At 39.9% G+C, this 26745-nt stretch overlaps 1 protein-coding gene across 2 annotated transcripts in view; it reads left to right on the top strand.

Moving 5' to 3' along the window:
- Nucleotides 1-26745, top strand: part of LOC111651769 (mannosyl-oligosaccharide 1,2-alpha-mannosidase IA) — a 181908-nt gene that overhangs the window by 54331 nt on the left and 100832 nt on the right. For both annotated transcript variants that reach the window (XM_023401811.2, XM_023401810.2), the window contains exon 2: nt 21585-21681. In XM_023401811.2, coding sequence (XP_023257579.1) covers nt 21585-21681 — 97 coding nt within the window. The remainder of the gene's footprint in view (nt 1-21584; nt 21682-26745) is intronic.

Below are 26745 nucleotides of genomic sequence, written 5' to 3'. Positions count from 1 at the left end.
AAGTGCCTTTTCCTGTATTCCTGTTTTGTTTCTTCTGCATCTGAAGAACAATGAAAATTAAACAAATCAGACAAAAAAAGGGATTAAAAACTTTGTTTAAGACGCAAATTTATAAGCCAGGTAACGACAACAAAGATTTATTGTGTTGCTCTTTGTAAATGCACTGTTTCCTCACTGTGTAGTTGGACTGGATTTTGGGACAGAGATATGCTGATGTGAAAAAGCAGCTTTTTAAGAAGCATCAGAAAAGCTAGACTTTGCCACCACAGCAGTGATGATCTACTGAGTGTTTGCTGGTTGTTTTTGTGCTTCATTACATAACCGCACAGCAACAGTATAGTTTCATTTCTCAATTTGCTCTCTCTCATTAGTCCGCTCTCTCTTAATCATGCTTTTTTTAAGACTCGTCAGCAGATATGCTACAGAACTTCGTTTAAATGTCAAACACATTAGAGTAATTTCAATTCCATTCATTCTCAGGCCTAACATTGATACTAACGATAACCACTCTCTGTGTACAGTCTGAATGAATGCTGTACAGTAGTAGAGATTTTGAAACTTACTACATTTTGCTACTTACCATCCTGTATTTACACAGTATACAATAATACAACACGATGTGTACAAACAGCAGTTTAATGTAAAGTGATGTAGAGTCTCACAGAGCTTCATCGTTCATTTTAACTTTTGTCCTTGATGGGGGCAAGTTTTATCCTCCCTTTAACAAGAAGCGAAGCCACTCAGGCTTTTCCACTGCTTGTCAGTTTATGGTTCCCCTCCAGGCCATGCACAGTGGCTTAGGTGACCCAACTGTGATAGGGGTCCTTTTATGCCTTAAGAATCCCTCTGCCAGCCATAAAGAGAACAGAAACACTCAGAAATACACGTGTGCATATATATGCTCATATCACTCATTGGACTGCAAGTCATGACGGTGTGAGGCCAGGTTTAGGGGGACAAGTGTGGGAGGCCAGAGCTGTGACCACCTTATGCATTAAAGATGAATTGTGGATGTGGATGTAGGTATTTATTTTCCTGCTTTTATGGGACTGTAGGGAGCGCTGGTCTCTGCCTGGAGTGTTTGTTAATCAGCCTCAGGGTTACAGTGGAAGTGTATGTGTGTATTTGTGTATTTATGGGTCATGAAATGCCATTGCATTGCCCATACCAACACACCTTCCTCCCCAAGTCCCACAAGTAGCCTGTGCATAGCTTGTAGTCTGTGTTGTCATGCAGGTGTCTTTAAATGCTGCTCCTTCTAATACGTAAACTCATATGCATACAGTGCATAATGAATTGAGTAAATGTTATGTTTATGTTAATGTTTTTTTTTAAGATGTCATTTTCCAATGATAACATAAACATATACAGTATAATATAATAATTTTTTGGGAGGCCCAGTTCTGTCTTCTCCCATAATATTTTTCCATGCAGTGCCAATTCTGTGTCCATCCACTAGAGCCTATTAAATATGCCTTTAGTCTATTAAATATGCCTTTCATTGACTTTCTCTACTCTTTAACAAACTGAGGTCCCTGAGGCACAATTTAATCTTGCCTCCCCTACAATTTTGTCTCCTCCCTTCCCTAAATTACCCAGAGTGCCCAGGAACCGGACAGGTGAGACACCCTCCCTCCCTGTTGGTGCGGAGCACCCCCAATACATACTGTTTAGCTGTATAACTCTTTCCGACTTCTTTATCGTCCTCCCATTAAATTGCTGCTAAATCAAATGCTGTCATCTTAGAGGACCGTCTTTTTATCTTCCAGAGAATTTACAGCACTGGCTTTATCAGTCTGTTCAAGCAGTTCGTTTTTATACTTGTTTTATTGATTTTTGCACCTGGCACTGTTTATGGGGCATCTTCACCACCAGTGGTGGCACTTGGGAAGATTTTCTTCATTTTTTTTTTTTTTCGCACATTTTCAACTTCTCTTTCCATCCAGGTGTTTGTAATTCGATTGGATTTGATTCCTGCCACCCTACTCGAGCGCCCGCTCACACATTAGGGAAATTAGCAGTGTAGTCATAAAATGGAATTGGGCACTCATGTGATGGTGTGATCAAGGATGAGTTTGTGTATGCATGCGTATGTGTGAACAGCTCCACTACTAAGCCTCACTGCATGCTAATTGAGCTAAAATGATTTTATTTTGAAACCAATGTGTTTTCTCAGCATATTTTTTTTTCTTCCGATTTCCATACTCGTCACACATTTCTATACGAGCCTTGACCTCACAGCTTTTCTTTCTTGTTGTCTTAAGTCAGAACTTACTATTAAGGGGAACCACTGTCTGTGGCTCCAGAGACTGTTTTAACCACTTCACACAGTCTTGCCACTTTTCTATCCTCTTTTTCCTTTTTAACAACAACTTACCAGTTCCAGTACCTTTATGGTTTTCTCCTTTTTTTGATGCTCAATCTTCCACTCAGAGTTATCTCAAAGGGCAGATGATGAAGCCAAGTTTATTCTGTTTTCCTGGACTTCCCTTGTAGGGAAAAAACTGTTTCTCTGTTTCCTGCAGTTTGGCTATTTTTCTGTAGCATCTGTGCAAGTTTCCCAAGTGTCACCCTGTTTCCTACGCAGTCTTCTCTAATCTCTCTCTAAGTAAAAAAAACAGAAAAAGCTCATGAAAACAGCCTGGGTATGCAAAGAAAAAAGACAAATAAAAAGCAGACAGAGAAGCTCCAAATTTCCATCATCTGTTAGCACATTTTACCCCATCTTAATGCTAGAAGCTAACAGTGATAAACACTCCTCTCAGGCTGGAGTTTGGATTCATAAAGAATTTGTGTTCAAAGCAACTGGGGCCCCAGAGCTTTTCTGCCCCCCCCCCCTCTCATTTCCTTTTTTGTCCTCTTTCTGTTACTGTCTATCCTCTACACTCTCCTCTGGTTTCTCTTGATATTCATGCCTTCTTTTGAGTTCATCCCCTGCTCTCCATCAGCGTATCTCTCTTTCTTCTTTACTTCTCTATCTTTTGCTCGAGAGTTGAGGCAATCCTTTTGCTTATGGAAAAAAAAAAAAAAACTAAGATAAGTTGGGAATTTAAATGATTGTGCTGCTCAGTTTTCCTCCTTGTGGACACTTCGGGGAAAAATGGACGAACAATGACTTTGTGCCAGGACAAGGGGACTGGGATGGGCTTGCCTCAGGCCTTTGTCAGTATGTTTTTCACAGCGTGAGATCAATGCTAACGTCATCTGCCCTCTCTGCCAAAGAGAGCCTGATAGGAATCTTGATGCTCCTACTTGAGCGAAGGGAGGGGAGGAGAAATGGAGCAGCTGCAGCCAGAGGTTAAAACGGTTCTTCACTTTGCCATTATGAACCACATTAACTGGCTGGAAATACACAGCTCCCTCATTGTGGCCAGGATACCCTTGAGCAAGACATTTAAACCATTTGGAGACAACTGTTGTTATGTATCAACTGTAGGTAAAGCAGCCAACTACCCTGGGACTCTGGTGCACCAGGTTCATTGTGGCAATTTGTTTGTGGTAAACTCATTACCTGCAAATCTGTTTGGTAATATGGCTGCATCTTAGTAACAGTGGGTATAAAGGATTGGCAGTTAGCTTATTAAATGTGTGTAAGTGAAGGACGTGTTGGTTTTTTTATACTTTAGTTTTTATATGAATTGAGCCGTTGGGCTCCATAGTGTGCTAGTCTGGCCCTGCTGGTTAGCTGGAGGTTGTTTTGTGACTGTACACGTAACACACAGGCTTTGCTGACAGAAGAGAAACTGGTTCAAGAAGCATCTCCCATGATCAAAATTAAAAAAAAAAAAAAAAGAGGTGAAGGAAGGGGTTTCAGGTTTATTGAAAAGAACACTGCTATTGTGGTGTCCAGGCTGAAACCACTTATTGACCAGGTCTGGATCAGGCCTGGACTTTCGCCTCTAATCAATTTCTGGTCAGTGAAAACCATCTATCTGGAACAGTGTGCTTGGTAGGCTTGTATTGGCCCTGATGGCCATTGATCAACACGGGGCAGGATTGCTGCAGGAAGTGAAATCACAAGGGAGGGATGTGCGTGAATTCATCTGGGAAATGAAAATGAATGTGTGTGTGTGAGAGAGAGAGAGAGAGAGAGAGAGAGAGAAAGAGAGAGAGAGGGAGATTGTGTGTTGCTACATCTACATGTTTGCTTGCATCATCCTGCTATCAGCAGTTTCAAACCCATTTTAGGAACCTGGCTTTCAGGCATTTTTTATTGTTCATATCTCCCCTTCTGCCACTGATAGTCAGCAGCTAATGCAGATTGCAGTTGATCATTTCTGTCACATACATTCACAGCATGAGACAAGGGACATGACAGAGTACATATTTATCAGGCTCATATTTACAATCTCTGATAAACTGTGCTGCTTTAGAGTCAGCTACCTGCAGGTTTCACTGCCTCTCAGCCTGCAGAGTAAATAACGTGAGCGGAGACGCAGACACCTGCCTCGAACCACCTCCGAGCAGATTAGTAACAAACGCTCCCTCCTCCCCTCCATTTGCTTTAGTGCTTTTTCTCACATTTCCAATCAGACTATTACTTTCTATCGCTCTTTGTTTCCTCTCTGTGTCTTCCTCTCCTCAGACACACACAGGCTCTCTCTCTCTTTCTCTCTCTCTCTCTCTCTCACACACACACACACACACACACACACACACACACACACACACTATAGTAATAACTAAAAGCCCCAGGGTATGATCACAAAAGGGGGAGAGAGAAAGAGGGGTGTAATATGAGTCTTTCTGGGACTTATCAGCATTTTACAGAGACACTGACACAGGAGTGAGAAAAAATTTGAATCCAAGCACAACGGACCGGGCTGTATGCACTTGGAAAATATCAGACTCAACAGTATCTGTTGACTAAAGAACCCAGTAGTAGCTGAAAAGTGTGCCATTAATCCTGCTATACTCTCCATACGTGGTTATATGTCCACGGTGAGCTTTTTTTCTTTCTAAGTCAGAACCACTGCCCATCTGTGGTAAGTCATTCATGCAGATGACAGACGGCAAGTTACATTGCCTTGGCGGGGCCTTTATATGGACAAATATTACCTACCTAATGCAAATGTATTTTCCATTTTCTGTACAGTGTACCACTTTACCAGCTCATCAGATAACCCATAATAGAAGCAGGGGAGTGGAGATGAGATGAGAGGAGAAATAAGGGAGGATGGCACAAAATGGAAGAGGAGATGGAAAAGTCGGCACGGAGAAAGAAACGGCAGAGAGGATTAAAGATAAAAGAGCTAAGCAAACGTAAGCACAGGGAGAACGAGTGAAAGAACAGAAAACAATAAAAATAGAAAGGATCAAGGGGTGAAACAATAATCTCCCACAAAACTGCCAAGTCGGACCTCTCGGTTCATTTGAGTTTCTCGCTCCGTCTCTGCGGATCTTCTGTAATGGCCATGCTCAGAAAAGCAAGGCATCGCACACAGACTCTAACTCATTTTCTCCCACTCCCAGGACACATTTTAGGGGGTAAAATGGATTTAAACTCGAGCACAAAAAGCTTTTCTGAGACACAGAACTACTTTAACACCATGTTCCTTGTCTGTGGCGGTGGAACAACTCAGGGGACCAGCAACCTCTGAATGAGGCGCAAAAAAAAACTCTCTCAGCACAAGCTTAACATAAAGATTAGGCTGATTTTAATTGTGATTCTGTTATGGAAATATGTGTAATAATTTAAATCACATTAAGTGTACTAAAGCTATGTCTCTTTATGTGGGAACATTCGCCTTGTTCGACAGGCTTTTAATTCAGGGTCCTTACTCAGCCGTGGCTGCATCCACTTTCTGCCGAGGTTGCTTTAGAGGAAATGGAGCTGCTTTATACTCAGGGACTTTTCATATTCAATATTTATGCATTTTTTTCTGCCACATTATGGCACCATAAGTTATTTACTTGCATCTGGTTCAAGTGTTTCTATTTATTAGATGTGGAGTGCTTCTTTGCCGCTGAGCTGCATAAACAGTGGTGTCACAGTGAAACAACTCTATGCCTGCCACTCCCTCCGGGGACTGAGTAGGTGTAAGTAACACAGCAGGAGGTTTCCAAGCTCATGAATAAGCTCATTTTTGATGGCTCTATAAGATACTGATGGATCAAACCTGGAAAAAAAAAAAAAAATTATATATCTATTGAATTAATCTGTACTCTGAATTTATATACAGTGAATTACCAGGGGGCAGTTTTAATATGATTAAGTTTAAAAATTCACAGTCAAGAAAGGCAGAAAATTCTTACAGATGAACTTCAACACACATTTTAATAGTATTATTACTTGTAATAGCCTATATTGCATTGAAAGATAAAAAAAAAAAAGTTTTGTACAATAAAGGCTGAATCTACATGTAAAGTTAGAGAGGGAGTACATCGATCCAAGAAGTAAAGCAGTGGCCTTGTTGTTGCAGTTAAAGGCAAAACATTATTTTTAGATCATGATTTGTAAAATTTTCATAAAGAATTTTCCCAGTCTCCAGTTCAGTATTGAAACAACTGAAAAAAGTGAGATAAGTTGCATGTGATTGCGGCGTTCTTACCAACAGACCATGTCAGAGGAGAAATCATAATGGAATCGCTTTCTTTCTCTCTCACAATAAAAATGTCACTTTCTTTTGTAGCAGTGAACACATTGCACTCAAGGTCTCTTTTTGTTTTTTTTTTATCTTTTCTCTTTGAAGCTTTTAGTCATCTGGACTTTACCTCTGCTGTTTCCACACTTTTCCTACCTCCAGTGTTGTGTACATTTTTAGTCATGTTGAGATGAAGCTTCATGAACCAGTCCAGCAAAGTGGTCCAAGAAAAGGTTCATATCTTGATGCGCCATCTTAACGGAGCGACATCTACTGGTCAGAATGTAAAATAGGCAAATACAAACGTTTGTATATTACAAAATATTATAAGGGAAACCATGATTGCATTTTCTTATTTCATGCATGCCTTTAGAGTAATTAGTGTAAAAGCAATCGACAAGCATCTATAGTAACGCCACTAACTCACCAGAAAAGTGCATATATTTGAACTTGTATAGTTTTTGATGGTTATCTTTTTGTTTTTATGGCAGTTATTTGGTCTTTATTCACATTTGTTATATTTCTGAAAAGTTTTGGTTTGTAATTTTATAGTGCAATGTGCTAAATGAGTTGCTGTCATGTTTATCTGTAACCTTCTCATCCCAGAGTCTAGTGTAACCCATCTCATTAGAAAGCGTGGTTGTGCCTGTTGTAAGAGTATTGGGTAATAGAGATCCACCCTGGCATGATTATGAGGGCAATCAAAGCTGTCTGTCTGTGCCATGAATTTTTTGCCTCTGCAGACACACCTTGTCTTGAAATGTCAGTCCTTGCACTCAGATAAGAAATGAAGAAAAACCCTCATTCTCCAGTTTCCATCTTGGAACCACCCATGGATTGGGATCCATGACAGCATGTCCCTTGAAAACTACCAGAACTCACTATTCAAGCATTTCATGACGGACCTCGATGGATTTTTATCTCCATCTTCACTTTGTTCGACTCCTCTGTGTCTGTGTTGAGGTGTGAGCTTCTGCCCACATGCCTCTGAGGTGAAGCCATGCCTGTTTACTCCATGTACAAGCAAAACTTCAATCACAAGATGACCAGAGCACATCAATACACTCAAGAATCAGGCAGCACTTATTAGAAAGTTGTTCCCCGTAACCTTTGTCACCCCATCTCTCAGTACCATCCCAGCGTCCTCTGCGATGTCTGTGGCTGTGTAATAGGTGTTATCTGAGGGGCCAGGAGGTGATAGGATTGGTGTTTCTGTGGGTGCAGGTTTCACTATAAGGAAGACGGACTAATCCAGGGGCTCCAAAGCTCTGTTTATGATCGCCTACAGGGTCACCTTCAGCTGCTGTGCTCGCTGTTCATATTTCAAACTTTTGATGCAGTTGTTCTCCTTTTTGCCTCTTGGCTACGAGCTCTCCTGACTCGAGCGCGTCTGGACATGATGCTGTGTAGCGTTATAGAACAGCCGGGCCTGGGGCACATATGATTGCTAATCCATTTGAAGTGGATCGATAGCTTAGGACATAAGTGTTTCTGTCACACCAATAACGTGGCTTTTGCTTGCAGCATTAGAGTGCCTCAGATAAATGTCTGAGAGAGCTCTCGGCCATTTCTGTAAAGCGGATTACGCCACTTCTCCGATAAATAATGTCTGATGTTTGGTAAATATCTTTCTTTTTTTTTGCCCCCGCAAGGCTATTGTTTCAAAAAATACTGCATACGTAAGTGATCAGTAATTCCCTGTAGACTTTACAAAGAGCTTTAGTGCTTTTACATTACACCAATGATACAATTAGCTTTGCTGTGCCAAAAATATATGCAGTCATGGCATAGTGTGCTGCTCTGGTTCAAAAACACGCACAGACGTTTTAGATGTGAACATTGGAAATAGAAAGTTTAAACTGAACCTGAACCATCAATTTCTCATGCAGAACTTAAAACCTTTTTATAAACTTTAGGCACGTGATTAGATCGATGCTATCTTTGAATGGGGTTTTTAAATGTTTTTTGAATTGGTTCGAATTTCTCTTCCTGCAAGTTGATTTCACTCTAAAAGTAATATTGATGATAGCTGGCTACACCGGCAGTCTTAAGAGATATGACAGTCTTGTACATTTTGATATGAATAATATGTGCTGACCTGTTGCATTTTACAGGTCGTCTTTTCTCGTAACAGATCAAGACTTATGGAAGGAACAGACTGAGAGGAGACGCTGTGCTCTGACTAGATATTATCTGGAAAGATTGGAGAGGATTAGTGTACAGATTCTTCTTTTGTCAGTCTGTCCCTAGCAGTTTCCAGGTAGCTAACATTAACTAGCCAGTTGTATAGTGAGATTGGGCTCGTGTCTTGTCTAGAAGTTGTGGTGTGATTTTTGTGATGGAGGTACCATTCTGTTCATTATGTAGCTTGGTAACACTTATTTAAAAAAAGAAAAATCTAAGGGATTCATATAAAGATTGTTTCTCTTTATGTAACAAAACAAAACAAAAACTTCAAATCAATAATCAGTATTGACCTCAAAGATTCAGCATCATTTAGGTTACGGTCCTAATATCGTCTGCAAAGCTGGAGGTGTTTGGTTTTCATACATTTTTGTTAAATTCCTCCTTCAGTTAAGACCTACATTAGAGATGCGGTTTGCTCTCTCATTCTGACCTTAATCTGTAATAACATATTCAAAGAGTGATTATCTGTTTCTATAGCCAGATGTCAGCAAGCCATACGTCACCGCGGGCTCCTTTTTAAAATTCCAGAGAGATCTATTGATGTGTTAATATTGTCATGATCCGCTCAAAAGCTTATGCTCCCATTGTTTTTAATTGAAGATGATATTTGGGGGATTTACTAGATGTGTGTGGAGGCAGGGAGATGCTCAGTCTGCTGCTGTGAATGTGGCGGAGGATAAGGAATTGGAAGGTTTATTGTCTGAGTATTGAAATTGGCTCCTTTCTGAGTTGGGATTTCATTAAAGTTAGAGAATAGGGCTGTCAAGCAGTTCTGCCAAGGTGACTGATGTCTCTCTGCTACCTCAAAGGCAAAGAAAAGGAATATATAACTTTCCTCAACCTGTGTTCATAGCTCAGCAAAAATGCATCTTGCATTTTAAATTGCTGGTGTCTGAAAGTGGTAATAAATTAGAGAACCGTTCCTGCAAGAGGTTATTCTGCTTATCTGTACATGTAGCATCTGCAGGCCCAGTTATTAAATTAGAATTTAGGGGGTCTGTTAGTTTCTGTTCCTGCTAATGGAAGGCAGAGCTCTGCTCTTTTAATAAGCGCTTCTTTTATGATTTATGATTTATGATTTAAATAAGGACAGTAAGGCATTGCGGGTGGTTTGTTGTTTCTGTTCAGAAAACAAGCAGAGGGCATTTTTTGTTTGGAAAATAATGAATTGAAGCAGTAAATTATCTCAGTTCTCATTAATTTTATCTTATAGACCTGCATCATAACAATCAAATTAAGCAACAGCACAAACGTTTGCTGTGCAAATGGAGTCTTATCAACAGAAATGTGATAAATATGTTGGTTTTATTGCTTTCTTCTGCGGAAATTTCATTTTCAGGAGAAAACATGCACAACTAATTCACCGGTGACAACATTTGGTATCCAAATACTTTTTTTTTTTCAGTTCTGAGAAGTCTCAAATTTAAGATCAAAGCAGCCGCAAGTCCGATTTACTCATGACATCTTTGAGTTCAAAGGCTTTCCTCAGTGTTTGAAGAGTCATATGGGAAAATTAAGGTGTTTCAAAGCTAGCAGAGTGTATAGGAAGGGTTCTGTTAGAATTAGAAACTCGTGTAGGGCTCTGCCAGTGTGAGGAGCCATTAATCAGTGTGTTTCTTTCCGTTTTTAACAAGGCACTGAGAGATTTTACACTTGTGACTCATTATTAATGTTTCACTGTACAAGTTTTACTTTTGTGCTGCTCCTCTCAGCCAGCCAACTGTAGCAATTAGATTCATATTATTTGCAGCCCAAACTTGACTATAAAAGTCTGGAGGAAGATTCTGTGTTTTTAGATCTGTGTCAATACGGAAAAGTCCCATCTGATGTTCAGTTCGTTTTTATTTTAGAGCTTTGTTGTCCTTCAAGAAAAATTCTTGTTGCAGCAAGGCAACTTAAAAACACTGATACCAAAATGGAAAAATGAGACAACAGAACACATGTAATTGTGCAAATAATGCTTTCACTGAGTATTGTCCTCTTTTGAATTTTTAACTCTTTATCTCTGTATTTTTAATCATGTATCTCAACATCATTTCAGATGAGGGAAACCTTAACGATCTTTTATTGATCTCCCTGACTGTGTTGCTCAGTTGATTCCTTTTCACACATAAATTCCCATACCAACAAATCATTGAGACGGTCGGGACAGGTTCTGTTGGTTTCTCTCTGCAGCAGTAGCAGGTAAACCTCCGACCTAATGTGGCAGTGCTGCAAAATATCATGATGGTCACCGCAGGATAACATACAGTAATGCCAAACACTCTCTGCCAGTGCCAATTATTTTGAGTAGATAGTGTGATTTTTATTTTATTTTTTCACTCATGAAAGTAGATTTTACCTCAGTCTGACACGCTCAGTGCTCACATCAGTCTGTTGGGTAAAATGACAAAACACACATTAGTCATTTTCGCATAGAGACGGTTGGTTGGTTTTTCCCATCAGGATGAAATTAATCTGAAAACGGCACCCGGCAGGTTGAAACCATAAAAGAAAAAAAAACAGGTCAGCGGTCTCACTTCATCAGAAACTTCTTTTGTCAGAATCCAGCTCTCCTCATCTTACCTTGATAAATCTATTAGTGGTGCTCCCTTTTTCTCTCCCTGGTGCATTAGAGCTAGGCCTGATCTACTTGTCTCATCTTCGTCTCAAAATAACTCCTGGTGAAAGTCTTCCTTCAGTTGCTAAAGCTTGTCAAAACACCTACAGAGGCATTGTTTGAAGTTTCCTACAGGGGGAGGACCTTGTGGATTCATTTCTAATAAGCATGGTGGGCTCACCATCATGATCCTCACAGGAGACAGTGTGGTTCCCAGAGAGGAACCCAATTCCTAGGCAGCCCACTCAAATTGGCAATTTCTTGCAGACAGATTACTTCCCACTCCTCTGTATGTCCTCCTTTCACTACCCTTCCTCTTGTTCCTCTATCCTCTTCCTTACTGTTTCTAATGATACTGTAAAAGCTCTGCAATGGTCTGTGTTTACTTTCCCCAACCCCTCATTTTCTGCAGCATCCCTGCAATTTCATTACTAGTTTGTTTTTGTTTTTTTTTTTGTTTTATTTTTTAGGAGAGAGTTGTTGTTTGCAAGAAGAGTGAGCAGGGAGCGCAGCAGGTTCTGTGTTTTCTGTGGAATTGGGGGTGTACAATATCTGTTGTGAAAGTTCCTGTCACTCCATTGAGTTTAGAGACCACTTGGCTCTCCACTCCTTCAGATTCCATCAAATTTTGGCAGGAACTATTGATTGAGCTGGCTTGGTGATCTGAGGAAAGTGAAAGGATTGAAAACTGTTTGACCGGAGCCTTGAGAGCTCTTACGGAGGAAAAACATCGCTTTGGAAAGTACCACGCTGAAAACTTGAAAAAAAAAAAAAGAGCAGCTCGGTTAAAACAAGTGTTAATCCAGTGTTTCAGTCAAGTTGGCAGTCTAAACAGTGATTGTTGAGGCTGTGATTAGGCACACATTTACTTCACAGTGTGTGTGTGTGGCCTCTGTAGCGACAAATTACAAAACTGATTTGTGAATTCTACATTATTTATTTGAATGACTTTGCCTTTATTTTGTTACTGATAACACGCTGTAGTACTTGCTTGAAACAGTTGTTCTTGCATTTTCTACTTTGTTTCAATGTGCATTGATTGATTAAAACAGACTGAAAAAGGCAATAGTGAGCAACTTGGCAAAACAATTGCCTTTTTATATATCAGACACAGAGCAGTATTAGAATTGACTTGAACTTGTGTATCTAGACACCTGGTGAATTTAGGTCCAATATTCTTTCTCCTTTTAGCTCAGTTTTACTCTCCTCCTAGTCTCTCAGGAGCAGGTGGAGCTAATGAGCTAAAGAGAGTGAACAAAAACAGTAAAGTCTGGGGGCCTGTGAAGGCAGAACAATGAAATGATTGTTCTCGAGAAGCAGTTGTTTTGATGGTCATTAGCCGCTTCCTCAAAAACAACAACAAAACAACAAGCAAAGAACAACTTCCTGTTTACAGTGTTACGGTCTCTCTACTTGATTTTACTTCTTATTTTTCTCCAAGCTTTGGACCTAAGCAAACAATTTCTTAGGAAGTGCTGCATGTTGTCCATCAGCTGGTCTGTTGCTCTCGCTGTTGCACCATCCCGCCACCTTTTCACTATTAAACCTGTTATATGTTGGTGTTTTACCTATATGCTTGTTTCCCAGCTGGCTTGCCCTTGCGAGTGTTAGAGCTGACACTGAGGGACAGGCGGTCATCCCTGGAGCATGAGCGGTTGACTTGACAGTTACTGGACCTTTATATATGAATATATGCTGTGAACCTTCCCCACTGTGAGTAATTCTCTGCATCATTCAGACAGAGTTACACAGGATTCTGATTTTAAATTCCTTGAGGGTAGTTTTAAAGCCAGAGTTAGGTCTGTTTGCAGCTCTATTGTCACATCCCTTTTTCCTCTCATTGCTCATCAGCAGGCTCTACTGGGGCCATTTAGGCATGTTAATACTTCAGGTCTACCTCCCCAACAATTCAAGACCTGAGTCCAGACATTTTAATAGGCTCCTTGTGGCGATCTTCTCTCTCTTGGCATGAATCTTTCATGGCGCTTTGGAATTCGCAAACCACCAGTGGGAGACGCTCAGGAGAGGACTTGGCACAGGCCACATATCTCTCCTAATGATCAGTTTTGGAGTGAACAGTGAGGACACCTGCCAGAGACAGAGAGGGATGCAGGCAAATACATATGTACAAACAACAAGGTGAATTCACAGTGTGAAAACCAGAGTTGATTTGGATTTAATAAGACTAAAAGTTATATATGTAATTTTACAATAACAAGCCTTTTTATAAAGTCTACACCAATTGTTGGCTTGAAAATAATATATCAGAAAATAACATTGGATAAACACCATGGAAGCTAATTCTCTGGGTATTATCTGCAGAAACTGTAGATCGGAAGCTTACAGCTCAAATCCAGGTTTCTGCATCAGTTGTAACAGTGATCTGCTCAAATTATGTGTCTTGCATGTGGGTGTAAGCATTTTTGAGTGTACCGAGGCTTGCTGACTCAATTATTCTTAATTACAAGGACTATGAGGACATATTCTAATCAGAAGTCTGTTGTGATTCCTGTGTACAAAAGCTTTGCATGTTTTGTAGCTTTTGTGAGTAAACTTCAAAATGACTAAATGGTGACATTTGGGGCAAAGGAGGAGTTTTATTTCCAGACATTAATGTAGTATTTTTGCAACACCACCTCTGCTCTATAATTCACTAATTAAAAAGATGCATGGTAATGTGTATGATCAGCTGATGCTGATCCCTGACATTCATTAATTCCATGCATGAATGATCCGCAGCTCAGTGCTGCTTGGCTGTCCAAATTTGGGACTTTGCTTGTAATTGACCACAGTGTTGTGCTGACTCAGGATGAGACCTCACTGGTCTTCAGAGACCCATAATGCTCCGTCACCGCTCACCATAAATGTGGCTTTAATGGGCAGGAAATGGCTGTGCTCCAGAACAGGTCTAATACTGGAAACAGGAAGGTGCATCTGTGTGTGTGTGTGTGTGTGTGTGTGTGTGTGTGTGTGTGTGTGCGTGTGTGCGTGCGTGCTGAGGTGGGAAGTTCAGGGGGAAAGCTGATTCTGTGTTTTCTCTGCCAATGGTCCCCTCGATTTCAGGTGATGACACAGCACCTCGTTAACGCAGCAGTGTCTTGGGGCCGCCATGCCAGGGTGCAGGGGTGATTTATTACCCACGATCCACCCAAAACATCCTCAGATTAAAGGGACGCCTCGCTCATGGAACTAAATATAACAACTGCTTTACAAAAGGTGTTGCGTGGGAAAGTGTCACGCGCCATGTTGTTTTAGCCAAGAGAGTCGGTGTCGTCAGAATGATTTACACTGAGTTCTGTCAGTTCTTGAGATGCCAGTATTCTACAGTGAGTTGGATTGCATGAAATGAAACGTAGAAGGAAACAGTTAATTAATAATGAAGAATGGATTCTCATAATTGTTCTCGTGGCTCATTAACAATCAAACATATGAGCATTAGGATACAAGTTGTCTGCACTGCCATCTTGTCTGTCTTGATCTCTGCTTTTCCTTCACTGCATGTTTTTTTTTTTTTCTCTCTGTTTGTTTGTATGGATTGTAGCTAACTGCCATATGTGAGAGATGTTATTTTGTTTTCCTTTTAGGGTGCCTGAGCATTGTCCCTGTCAAGTAAAAAAAAGTTTGAGAGCGACTAAGAGCCAAGTTGACTGACTGAAAGCACGATAAAATACAAAGCTCAGTGATTGATGGCAGGTCCTTTCATTCAACCCTGTCATCATGTGACTGTGACTGTTTCTAAATGGCTGCCTTGCTGTGTTGCAGTTGAGTTTGTTTGGACAACAACTAACCTGATTTTGTGACTTTCTCGTTTCTTTGATTAGGGTGTTGACTGATCAATCTAGTTTTTTTTTTTTTTTTACTGTAAGGAGAGGGAGATGCTTCTGTCTCATACCACATGCTGTTTGATGGATGCTGTCATCCAAAGAGCCAGATGGTGCCAGTATGTACATTTTCAACATGGACGGTCCCAGTGGTAATCTGACTTTGCCTGACAATGGAATTAGATCACCATGCTGCATGGACTCTGAGCTGTCCACGGTCCCTTTTTTAAGGCTGTAATGCACCAGAAACCACAAAGTCTGGATTATTTCCTGAGGGTTTAATTTCATAATTTCACTTTATTGCACTTTTAATTTCATATCTCTCTCAGCATCTTTCCTTTTCTGCAACAACAATCTCAGATTTTATTGTTTTGAATAACAAACCATGTCTCTAGCTATCTGGAAGTGAGACTGTGGGTCTACACTATGTGGATTCCTGTGTTGCTTGGATGCAGCTTAATTAGCAGGCGGCAGTGTCTTGTTTTCGTCAACAACAGTGATAAAGGTATAGGGTTACATAATGTTGAGTGTGTGAGCTTACTGATTTTTGTCTTCTTTTGTTGTTCGCACAGAGATGAGAGAGTCCAACACAGTTTCTTGACCTCTTCAACCTCCGCTTTACTTTTCAGCATTTAATTAGAAGGTGTTTCTTATATTTTATTATTATAATAAATGTGTAAAAACACACATGATAATTACATGTTCACTTGTTTCATTGATGTTTGACTGACAAATATGCATTACATTAAGAAAATTGGTTTATGTTTAAACTGTGTGATCCAAATGGATGAACATCTTATATGCAATTAAAGCACATAAATCTCAAATATTATGCTAAATATTTTTTTTTTGAGTGTGCTGTGCTGTGAGTCCCCAGGCAGAGTGCTTTGAAGAAACCCACACAGCTACAGATCGTGGTGATATCAGGGGGGATGAGGAGAACTGTTGGCTGTGCCTTAAGCAGATCTGCTCTAATTAGGTGTCCAGAATAAGCTACAAATTGTGCAGCTCACCAGTTAATCCACCTCTCCTGGGCCACGTGCGGGCCACTGAGTCCAAACCTAGCTGTCAGTACAGTGTTTACAACGAGACAGTGTAGTGATCTTCACTGGAGGTGCTCTCGCTTCAGCCCACACTGTTAGCTAATTAGCTATAACCACAGTTAATGCGGATACTCATGGAAGTCTACCGTAGCTACACAAATCAGAAATTCATAAAATATTTTCTGCTTGTATGGACAGTTAAAGCTGCAGCTTCTGAAAAACCTTCGCTACTCCCATACAGAGTAGTTCTGACATGAAAGCAGCGATGGTTACACGGGAAGCCTGTTCTGAGCGGCCATTGGAAGACATGCAGAGTGGTTATGGCAGTGATTTTGTTTTGTTTGCGGTTACTATGGATTGCTGTTGGTCAATTGATTGAAATATTAGTGCAGCCCTTCCATTCAGAAGACTTGTCACTTCATCTAAACTCCAGATTCAGACCTCTCCCTGTGGCAACATCTCGTTATAGCATCCTTTCCTCTGTAAGTTGGTTAAGTTGTAAGTTTAGTTGCTTGTTATCACTGTGTGTGTGTGTATATATATAGATATATATCTGTATCTATATATATATATTTATATCGTTGCCTCAGAGAAACCGTAGTTCAGTTTCTCTCTGCTGTGCGCCAAATAGTTCCTTACCTCTGCATCATCCTTTGATATTGTGAAACATGGACCTTGTTGGATAAGCCTGATCTTTGCAGTGATGGATAAAATGAGACCTCCTAGTGTCTGTGCTGCCTGTTACTGTATATTCAAATTCACCAAAGTGGTTTGAACTCACCCAAAAAGTGACCAGCTGGTTTCAACAGTTGGATCCTCAACCTCTCTCTAACAACGGTCCTTTTGAAATCCTTTTTTTCCCACTCATTCTTCCATGACTTTTCACACTCACAGATTTACATATCAACCCCCTTCCAGTCATTGGCAATCTGTGATTATGCACCTTTGGAGAGTTTCTGTTTGTGCTAATAGGAGGTAGCAGATGTGCATCCAGCAGACTGAGAAATGCAAAGAATGCCAGATTGTAGCCTTGAGTTTTGAAAACGCACACATTTATCAAAGAGAAACACTTTGTCCTTAGAGTCTACAAAAGGCAGATTCAGTACAGTCAAACAAAACGGGTCCAAATTATATAACCAAGGTTTTCTTTCATGCGAGGCTGATGCAGAACCTTACTGCGATCGTACAGATTGTCTTTTTTTGTGGTTTTGTACTTTTACTTGTCATTAGAGATTTTTAAGGATTGAATTACTCCTCCCATCTTTAGTGTTGACGCAGCAGATGATGAAGGTTATATTTCCTGCTGTTACTTTGAGGTTTCTGAGCCTCACTATTGCTCTGAACAGTGCAGAGGAAACACTTTGGGCTCCATGCTGACCGGGATAGAGAAGACTAGCACTGAGATAATTGAACCCCCTTGTGGTGTCATTTCTTCTGGGAGAGTTGCGACCTGCTAAGGAAAGCATGGTAGATTTCCAGATGACCAAAGTATAGCAAAGTATAGGTCACTATTTCACCCCTTCTAGAGAGGAGACATTGATAGCTGTCATTTATAGTTCTGGTAGGTTTGTACAGAGCTTATGTTACATTTCAAAACTTGTACTGTAGAGATTCTTTTAGCAAAAATTCATGCAATATATCATTTCATTTAAAAGGAAAAGGAAAATATTGATTATTAAATATTGTGTCAGTTTCAGGCTCTTCCTGGTTTGTTTAATGAAACTTTTTCTTTTGATACAGTATAAATGTAACCACATGTACAGCAGCTTATGTCACTGTTGGTGGATGATGTGTGACCAGCAGTGCATGACTCCTGACCTATAGTCGGGAGTCAGTATTGGCACACTGTATATCTGGTCAATCCCTGATTCATTTTAATCACTGGCCCTGTGCTCACTTATTGATCTCCTCTGCCCAACAACGAGCCAATTAGTTTTACCAAAGAACGATCAGTGTCCTGTCAGATCATGTCTGCGTCTGCCTTTTGTGCCCCTGGAAACGAATCATTCATCCGTTTTCTCTCTTGGAAAAGCAGCTTTGGGGGTGGCATGCTCGGCTACTGCTGCAACTATTGATTAACGCTGTGTGTGTTGTGGTGATGAGTTGTGTTACACCAGCAATCCTATGGCTATATGACCCCTGGCCCTCCTACGCTTTGACCCTCCTCAGTGCACAACAGCAGGGATGTGAAAACACAATGCCAGTGGAATGAAACATCTTCAGTGTGTCATGGCAGGAAGCTGAGCTGAACGTTCTCATGGAGTGTGAGTTATATCATGTCTGCGTGTTGGCATGAAAACAAAGCCTTTATTTGTAGTAGACTTACTTTTAGACCATGAAAATCTTAGTAATTAATTAACTTAGAATTAGTTAAAATTAATCGTGCCGATTATTTGTTTATAAAATGTCAATGCTTGTTTTGTCTGATCAACATATTAAAACCTAAAGATTTTCAATTAACCACAATATAAAACAGGAAAAACTCTGGATCCAGTGCTAAAGGCCATGAATTATTATTTGATTTGCAAATTTTTGTCAGTTAATTAGTTGTCTTTTTGATTGACTAATTGAATAATTGGCTGATTGTTTCACTATTATACTAGCACTGTAATTATCTGAGCAGCTGATGTACACTTAGGTACCCGTTTTTATTTGGTTTAGTACCTGTATGGTTAAATGTTTCTGCATTTTTATTTAGAGCAGTCAGTCAGTCAACAGTCAAACCAATTTGTCGATTAAAAGAAGAGAACAAAGTTAACTTTTAATTTTGACTGACGATTCCTTAAGCTAAATGTGAAAAACCCATTGGTTGCAGCTTTTCAAATGACATCAGTTACTGTTTTAAATCCCTAAATAGGCTACTTTGGGGTTTCACAATACAGGCCTATTTGAAGACATCACTTTTGCGGCTGGAAAATAGCTTTTTTTTTTTTTTCTTTTTTGTGACATTTCATAAATTAACAGTTACAAAATTGTGATTCATTTTTAGTGGAAGTAGTCATTACTTTTGGTGCCACTTGCAGTAAATAAATCTCTTAGCATCTTTTAGCATCAGGTCATAGCTGATTAATGCTGCCATTTCACATTTTCTGTGCCTACACTCATGCAGTTTGAGCGTAGCATCTGCCTGTTTTCTGTTTCCCCCGACGTTTATTTGATGATGGTCGTAAAGTCCTGCTTCCCTCGCAGCTCCCATCATCTCATTTGATCTTTTTTTTTTTTTTTTTTTGCAGAGGTGGTGGCGGCATCCCGTCTGCAATGTCCTTCAAAAGAAAAGAAAGGGACATGAAGTTCCAACATTTACCAAAAACCCATGTTTTGTGCAAACACTTTTTCCCATTGCTTTTGTTCTTTCGCTTTTAAAGCCACCGGAGGAGCGAGACGGGCTGGTAATATAAAAGATGGAGTACGTTTCAAATAAAACTTGAGACATTTGCTGGTATTCATTCTGCGAGGCAGAACGTTCTGTCGGGACGCAGACTGGCAGTGGCTATTTTTATTCTTTCAGCACTTTCTGAAGAAAATGATTACCTTTGTGAACATATTTCCACCAGAAGATTCATCTGTACTGTTCCCTTTAATCATATTTTGTGCTTGTTTTTCACATTCTGTGAGATTACTTCTGCATACATGGTTAGTATTTGTATTTGTAAATGGATAAGAGCCCTGTGTGAAATGCTGCATTTGATGCCATACTCTGGATAAAGGAAAAAACAACAAAAGAAAACAACAAAGACGACCCTGATGCAGATTTTTTTTTCTCTTCTGATCTCCAGATGTTTTCCAGTACATATTGCTTGAATATGTGGCACAGCATAATTGCCAAATCACAAATTAAACTGGCACAGTAGCTTCAAAATAATTTAATTACACATAATTCACCTGTAATCAAATCTCTGCTCCCTGACATGTAAGCGCTGTTTATGAGAACTTGAAGTGCATTGAACATTTATTCAAACAAAGGGTCTTTCATGGAAACTGGGTTTGTTTTTAGTGTGAGAAATGGCTGGATCTGTGTATTCTTCGAGGTGTCTGTAATGAGCTTTTTAGGGTGAAAGGATTTTCAGCTGTAGGCCTTGTCAGAGGTAATCGGATTCATGTTGTCTGTTTCTCACGGGCTTATCTGAGCCCACCCCTGCAGAGCGAGGAGTCTCTTGTGGTATTGATAATAGAGATGACATCGAGTGACTGAGGAATCCAGAGAGGAGGAAAATCAAATTCTGATGTCTGTCCATCTTACGGCAGGTTACATGGAGGGCACCAACTTTCTTTGTAATTGTGACAATTGAATTCAGTGAACATGTCATTGTGAGAATGATCCAAGTATACGTGTATACTTCAAGCTGGATGCATTGTTCATATGTGCATGCATCATGGTATCTCTTTGCTGATAAGACATTTCTTGTGGTTTTCAAGAGAAATCGGGGCCGCTTGCCAAAGTACTGAAAGCAGCTTTGTCACAAGGAAACTCAGCTGATGTGACTGTTGTATGTGCTCTATTGTCAAATTTGAGAAATGCCAGTGCAGATGAAAAGGGCAAAGAATCAAGAAGTGCACTGTGTGTATGTCGTGATCCAAGTTTGTTTGCACAACACAGGATGATGACACCGTCAGTTCAGTTGCATATGGAGATATTATCATCCATAAACAGCGTAGCTCCTCCCTCCACCGAGAGCACTAGCTGGGGAAGCATCACAGGATGATTATGGTTAATAAAGTTTATATGTAAATTAGCATTTAATTTAATTCTAAAGCTGGCTCTTAAAGGATACACTGCTGTAGGAAACCTGTATTCTCCAGTTGATGTTTACAACCAATGAAAATGAAAATGAAACGTGCAGCTTTTCTTCATCCTGCTAATTTCCTGTCTTGCTCTGTTGTGTGTGTGTGTTTGTGTGTGTGTTTGTGTGTGTGTTTGTGTGTGTGTGTGTGTGTGTGTGTGTGTGTGTGTGTTTTCTTTTCTTTTTTTTTTTGCTGTGTCAAAGATAGTTTCCTCCTTCTCTGTAAACCACGTCCAGATCACTTTTTTCCAGTAGCAGTTGGGGAAGAAGTACATACCATCAATTTCAAAAACACTTTCTTCTTTAAGATGTGTTCTTATCTGTTAAACTTGCTTTTCATCTACTGAAATCATTCAATCTTTCATTTAGGCGAGGAGACGCTGCAGGGGAAATGTCAGTCTTATTGTTTATATGTGATAATTGCATGCTTGTCCTTAATCCTGTCTTGATCAATAAGCTATCATTCCCTTTGCTTTGAGCTACCAGTTTAATTACGTCTGGGTCTGGAGGTGTGTTGCTGTCCTGTCAGTCCAGTGACCGGTACCGTCTGCCCTCTGTTTATGTTGCAGATGATGAAGTTTGCCTGGGACAACTACAAGCGCTACGCCTGGGGCAAGAATGAGCTGCGGCCTTTGACGAGAAACGGGCATATTGGAAACATGTTCGGTGAGTGTCAGCATTTTGCTTAAGGCTCACAACGCCAGCAAGGTCAGCCAGCATTTTCTGTAAGACCTGTTGACCTTTTTTTCTAGAGGGTTTCATGCACAGCACTGCACTAAGACAGACTAAAAACAGAACAGGGAGCTTGCAGGGAGATATTTTTTGTTTTCATAGTGTAAAGTGGAAAAACAAGCTGCTGATTTCATACAATTTTATATCGATTTCTCTCTACCATATACGCCGCCAGCCTCAAAACTATAATTTAACAATAAGAATTTTATATATAACAACTGAATTCCTTTATTATAGGTAGACATCTGAACTAAATGGGATCAACAATTTCTTAATTTGACAGGAATAGACTACTGCATCTTTTTTTAACAAACTCTGACAGGTTCACAAACATTGCAAGACTTTTACTAAAAAACAGGGACGAGGAAAAACTGAAAAACAAGGTTTAGTTGAGTTGCGGTTTATGAAAATTTGAAACACAAAGTCTAGAGTGAGACTGAGGAGCAAACTGACATTAAAGAAACTTCTTCCCTCAAGGTGAATGGAAGGATGTTGGTTTCTTCGTTGCTTTGAATGCTGGGAAACATGCAGGATTTTTCCATAATTAGACATTTGAGATGGTTGTGCATAAAGTTGATGTTTCCACCCAGAGAAGAGCAATAGCGAAGCAGTGTGGTGGACAGGAATGTGGGTAGCTGCATATTGTGTCCTACTTGCAGCCAGTATAATTTATATTTTCTCTAAATTATTAACTATCTGTGTGTTACCCTTTGTGCCGTTTTTTAAATTGGAGCTTGTTTAGCCCCATTTGGCTCTGTTGGCTTTTGGCACATAACTGTTTTGATATCAAATAAAAGTTTAAACATTTAAATCGTTTAATCATTTAAGAAGCAAAAAGGGCATAAAAATATATCATTGGCTCTTGCTTCTCAAATTTCAGCTTGTTATTTATTTTTTGGCTAAACTGTATAGCTTCAGTTTTTGAACTGTGGCTCAGACAAAAAACAACAAAAGAAAACAAACAAACAAAATAAAAAACATTAGGAGCTGTCACCCTGAGGTATGGGAAAGTGTGTTGGGCATTTTTATCTCTATTAACTGATGTTTTACAGATCCAGTGGTTGATTTATTAATTAAAAAAAAAAAAAAAAAAGCTGATAGTCAAAATAATTGTTAGTTGCAGTTACTACAGCCTTGTTTTTGTTATTGTTTTTTGGGTAAGTGGGTTGTCGTTTGAGAAACTAGTACTTTCATCACTCAAGCCTGTTAACAATTTCATTCGCAATTGAAAGGAAGCAAACACCAACAATTAGAAGCTGAAACAAACTGTTTTGGTTGTTGCTCCTTTTTTTTTTTTTTTTTTTTTTTACAGCCCCACTGAAAACAAACCATACTGAGATTTTAAAAATTCTTCCATTCTTTACGTGCTTTGAGCTCGTCGTGTGATAGGTAACAGGTAGCACCTGTTTGCACCTCAGTGAGCTTTTGTCACCGTATCTTTCTTACCTCTCACTCAGCATGGGAAACCTCACAACCTTCCAGGGGTGACACAGTTTCCAACAGCCTCTAATTGGAGCCAGATCCGTAGGGGTCCTCAGGTCTTCTGCAGTGGAGCATATCAGTCACTTCACACTGCTGAGCCAGAGGGAAAACCCACAATAAAGCCCTTCATAAAAGACGGATCAGCTCTTAATAAGCCTTGGATGGTACCGTCTGACTCGGTACCGTCTTCCATACCTGAGGTCCGCCACATCTGTAGGGATTCGGGATTACTAAGGCGATGATGCAAGCTCTGTTGAGATAGTTTGTGTTCTCTTTGCTGATGCCATTCCCCCGAGGTTGCCGAGTTCATAGTAAAGAGGAGTCCTTTAGAAGCAGCGTGCTGAAATCATGTGATAGGTGTTATATTTCAAGGCGACCAAGCCAGGATTATTTAGAGATCTGTCGGTTTTTTTTTTTACCTCAGGTAATGTCTCAAGATGAGTTGTCAAGTCATTTTCTACTTACACCACTTGTGATGTAAGGCATCCTTAGGAGGGAATAACAGTCAAGGACACTGGCGGCTAATGGACTGTACTGTTGTCAATATTAAACTTGGGGGATGATGGAGATGGTGATAGAGTCAGTTGCAGTGATTTGTTTGTGTTAAAGCTGCATTACCCGTCTGCTGGAGGGCAGAAAGTAGACTCCAAAACAGACTTGTAATGAGCCTCGATATTGACTCATCAAATTGTTGTTATATTATAATATTAGCCGACAATCACTGTATATTACTTACTGATCCAGCACAAAGAGCTTGTGTTTTTAGCTGTGGTGTGGTCCACTTCAGCTGGATTTATCTATGACCGAGAAGTTAATGGCTGTTGTGCCATAGATACCTACGGTGAAGGTTCTGATTTATAGCTCAGTGTCAGATTTCAGTTGTTGATATCACCATAGTAACACCTGACAGAGGCATTGTACATGATCAGGCCGTGTCACGCTTTAATTATGTTCCTCACAGTAATTGTGTTTACATTCTTTCATTAAAATTGTGATGTAGAGTGATGATAGGAAGATTTTCCTTGCCTTGTTACTCAAGGGGAGACTGTTGCTGTGCAGAAGGGTCGGCAGTGGAGATGAGCTTTTCCTCGGCTCGCTTTATGTTGATTCACTTTCAACAATCTCCAATGGCATCGGTGACTTGAAGGAGAAAACATAAGTAGCCCAAGCTGACCAATCACTGTTCTTGTGGACTTCATTTTGTATCTCCACAGAAATCAGAGCCCTGATGTGCAGTTTGATTTTGCACAGATACATTTTCTAGCTACATCAAACTTTGCTTTCTCTACCAGCCACTCATTTATTTGCATATGAAATATACAGCGCATATATAGGTTCCTTGTGTGAAATTATTTGAACCAATGTAAATTAAAGGTCCCTTATTTTACACTTGTCTGGTGTTAATATGGATAAGAAGATCTGTATGTGGTTTTGAATATCAAAAACTATCTCAGTGTAGTTTTACATCTCCTGTCTCAGGCTTCTTCCTGGAGCTCTAACAACAACATGATAGTCAGCCAATCAGAAGAAAGGCTCTGAACCTCTCTTGGTTCAAATGCGATTCAATTGCGATCAAATGAACGTAGAGCAGATTTCAAGTACACACTAAGAGAAACCGAATCCTGCAAGGTTGGCCGTTGGGTCCAGGTTGGTCATGCTGGGGGCATAGCTCAGGGTGGTGACTGTTTTATTGTGACATCACAAAGTTACAGAACACTTGACTGCTTGGTTTAAGACACAGTTTTTGAATATAACTTTGAATAATAATTTGTCCATGGATTGCACACTTTGATACTTTGACAGTATGCTTTCTATCAAAAAAGACATGGAAATCTCACTTTCTACAATATGGGACTTTTAAAAATATTACTTGGTCATGTGGCAAAGCCTTCCAACCCATTATCCCAGAAAAGAGGTTGATTTGGTTTCTTTTGAATGCTGCTTGGCCTCAGAGAGACCTTATGCAGTATAGCTATTTTCTGTGTGCATGCATTTGAGTTATCAATTTGTAATAGAAAGTGATTTTCCCACAGCAGATGTCTCACATTGAGGCCACACTTTTCAAATAATTCTGCTGTCGGGGCCAAAGGTTTATCATAATGGATAGTGCAGGCCTCAACTTCTGGCACCTAATTGCCATCTTTATCCGTGCGATGCAGCTATCCACTAAGCGGTGTACCTTAATGCAGATCTAACCGATATGCTAACAAAAAAAGCTGGGAAAGAAAACGTTATTTTTCTCTGGGAGCACGACAGAGAAATAGTTAATTCTTCCAAGTGTGGGGGAAGGGGAACGACTTCCTTCAACTCATTATGGTTAATCCCATAAGCAAATATATTTCAATTCTGTGTAAATCAGGCATCATTTTCCTGCTCTCAGCTAGCCTTGTTTGCTACACAGTGCATTATCTAAAAGTAGTGAGAGAGAGAGAGAGAGAGAGAGGGAGGGAGAGGGAGTCGGGGAGAGGAAGAGAGAAAGGGCATCATGCTCGCGAGTAAATGTCACATTGTGAAGAGTGGTGCGGGAAGCCAGGTATGAAATTGGATGCTGTGTTCTTTAATTTAATCCCCAGAGTAAACAGAGATGTGGCAAGATTGGATCTACAGCTAGTGTTGTCGTCAGAAGCTTGTCAATATGCTGAGAGTCACCAGAACATCCCTGCTGCACTATACACTCAAAAAATAAAAAATTAAAAAAGGAAAAAAAAAGTACAAGCCAAACTGCAGAAAGGCAGAGTGAGCCGTTTTCCTCCTCACACAGCTTCTCTGGCACACTTTCACTTTACTATAATCTTCCTTTGAGTCTTTCTCTCAACCCCCCATTCCTTTTCTATTTTTACTGTAATCCCTCTCCTCCTTCCTTTGTCATGACCCTCAAGGCTGAAAGCGGCTCTCTCTCTACTCTTTCCTCTAAACTGTAGTTGGTTCTTATACACTTTTCCCTCATATTTTCCCTTTGTCATTTAAAATACAGTATGTATTTAGAGCTTATTAAAAGTTTATTTTGCTTAGGGCAATTAGAAAGAGAAAAGTGGGCTATTTACACTATTCCTTGTGAGACTATGTTCTTACATTGAGAGCAATTCATGAGAAAGTTCAAATATGAGCATTCCTGTTATTTTCTCCTCGAGAAAAAAAAAAACATTTTTGATTGGTAAGCATTATATAAGCATATTTATGAAATTGTTGTTAAAATATTGTTACAATAAACCTCAAATATATTTCACAGATCAATTACTGGGTTGCCGAAAGGTGAAATATAAATCATGTGTGACAAAAGCATTTCTCTGTCGGCTTTATCATATTTTCTATTTCCCTTTGATTTCATTACATTACCTCATGTCGAATATTAAATCTCCTGGAGCATTAGACATAAAGGAGAGCAAGGTGACGGGATCAAGGTCAGATTCTAGTTCAGTGCGACTGATGAAAACATTTGTACCATTTGTTTCATCTCCCTTTATAGATTCCTCATTAATATTAATAGAAAATATTATGGAAATACATGAACTCAAT

Source organism: Seriola lalandi, unplaced genomic scaffold, assembly GCF_002814215.2.
Source record: "Seriola lalandi dorsalis isolate HSWRI2012SDOR001 ecotype SW California unplaced genomic scaffold, Sedor1 jcf7180002053771, whole genome shotgun sequence".
Classification (NCBI taxonomy): domain Eukaryota; kingdom Metazoa; phylum Chordata; class Actinopteri; order Carangiformes; family Carangidae; genus Seriola; species Seriola lalandi.
This window is presented reverse-complemented; position numbering and strand designations above follow the sequence as displayed.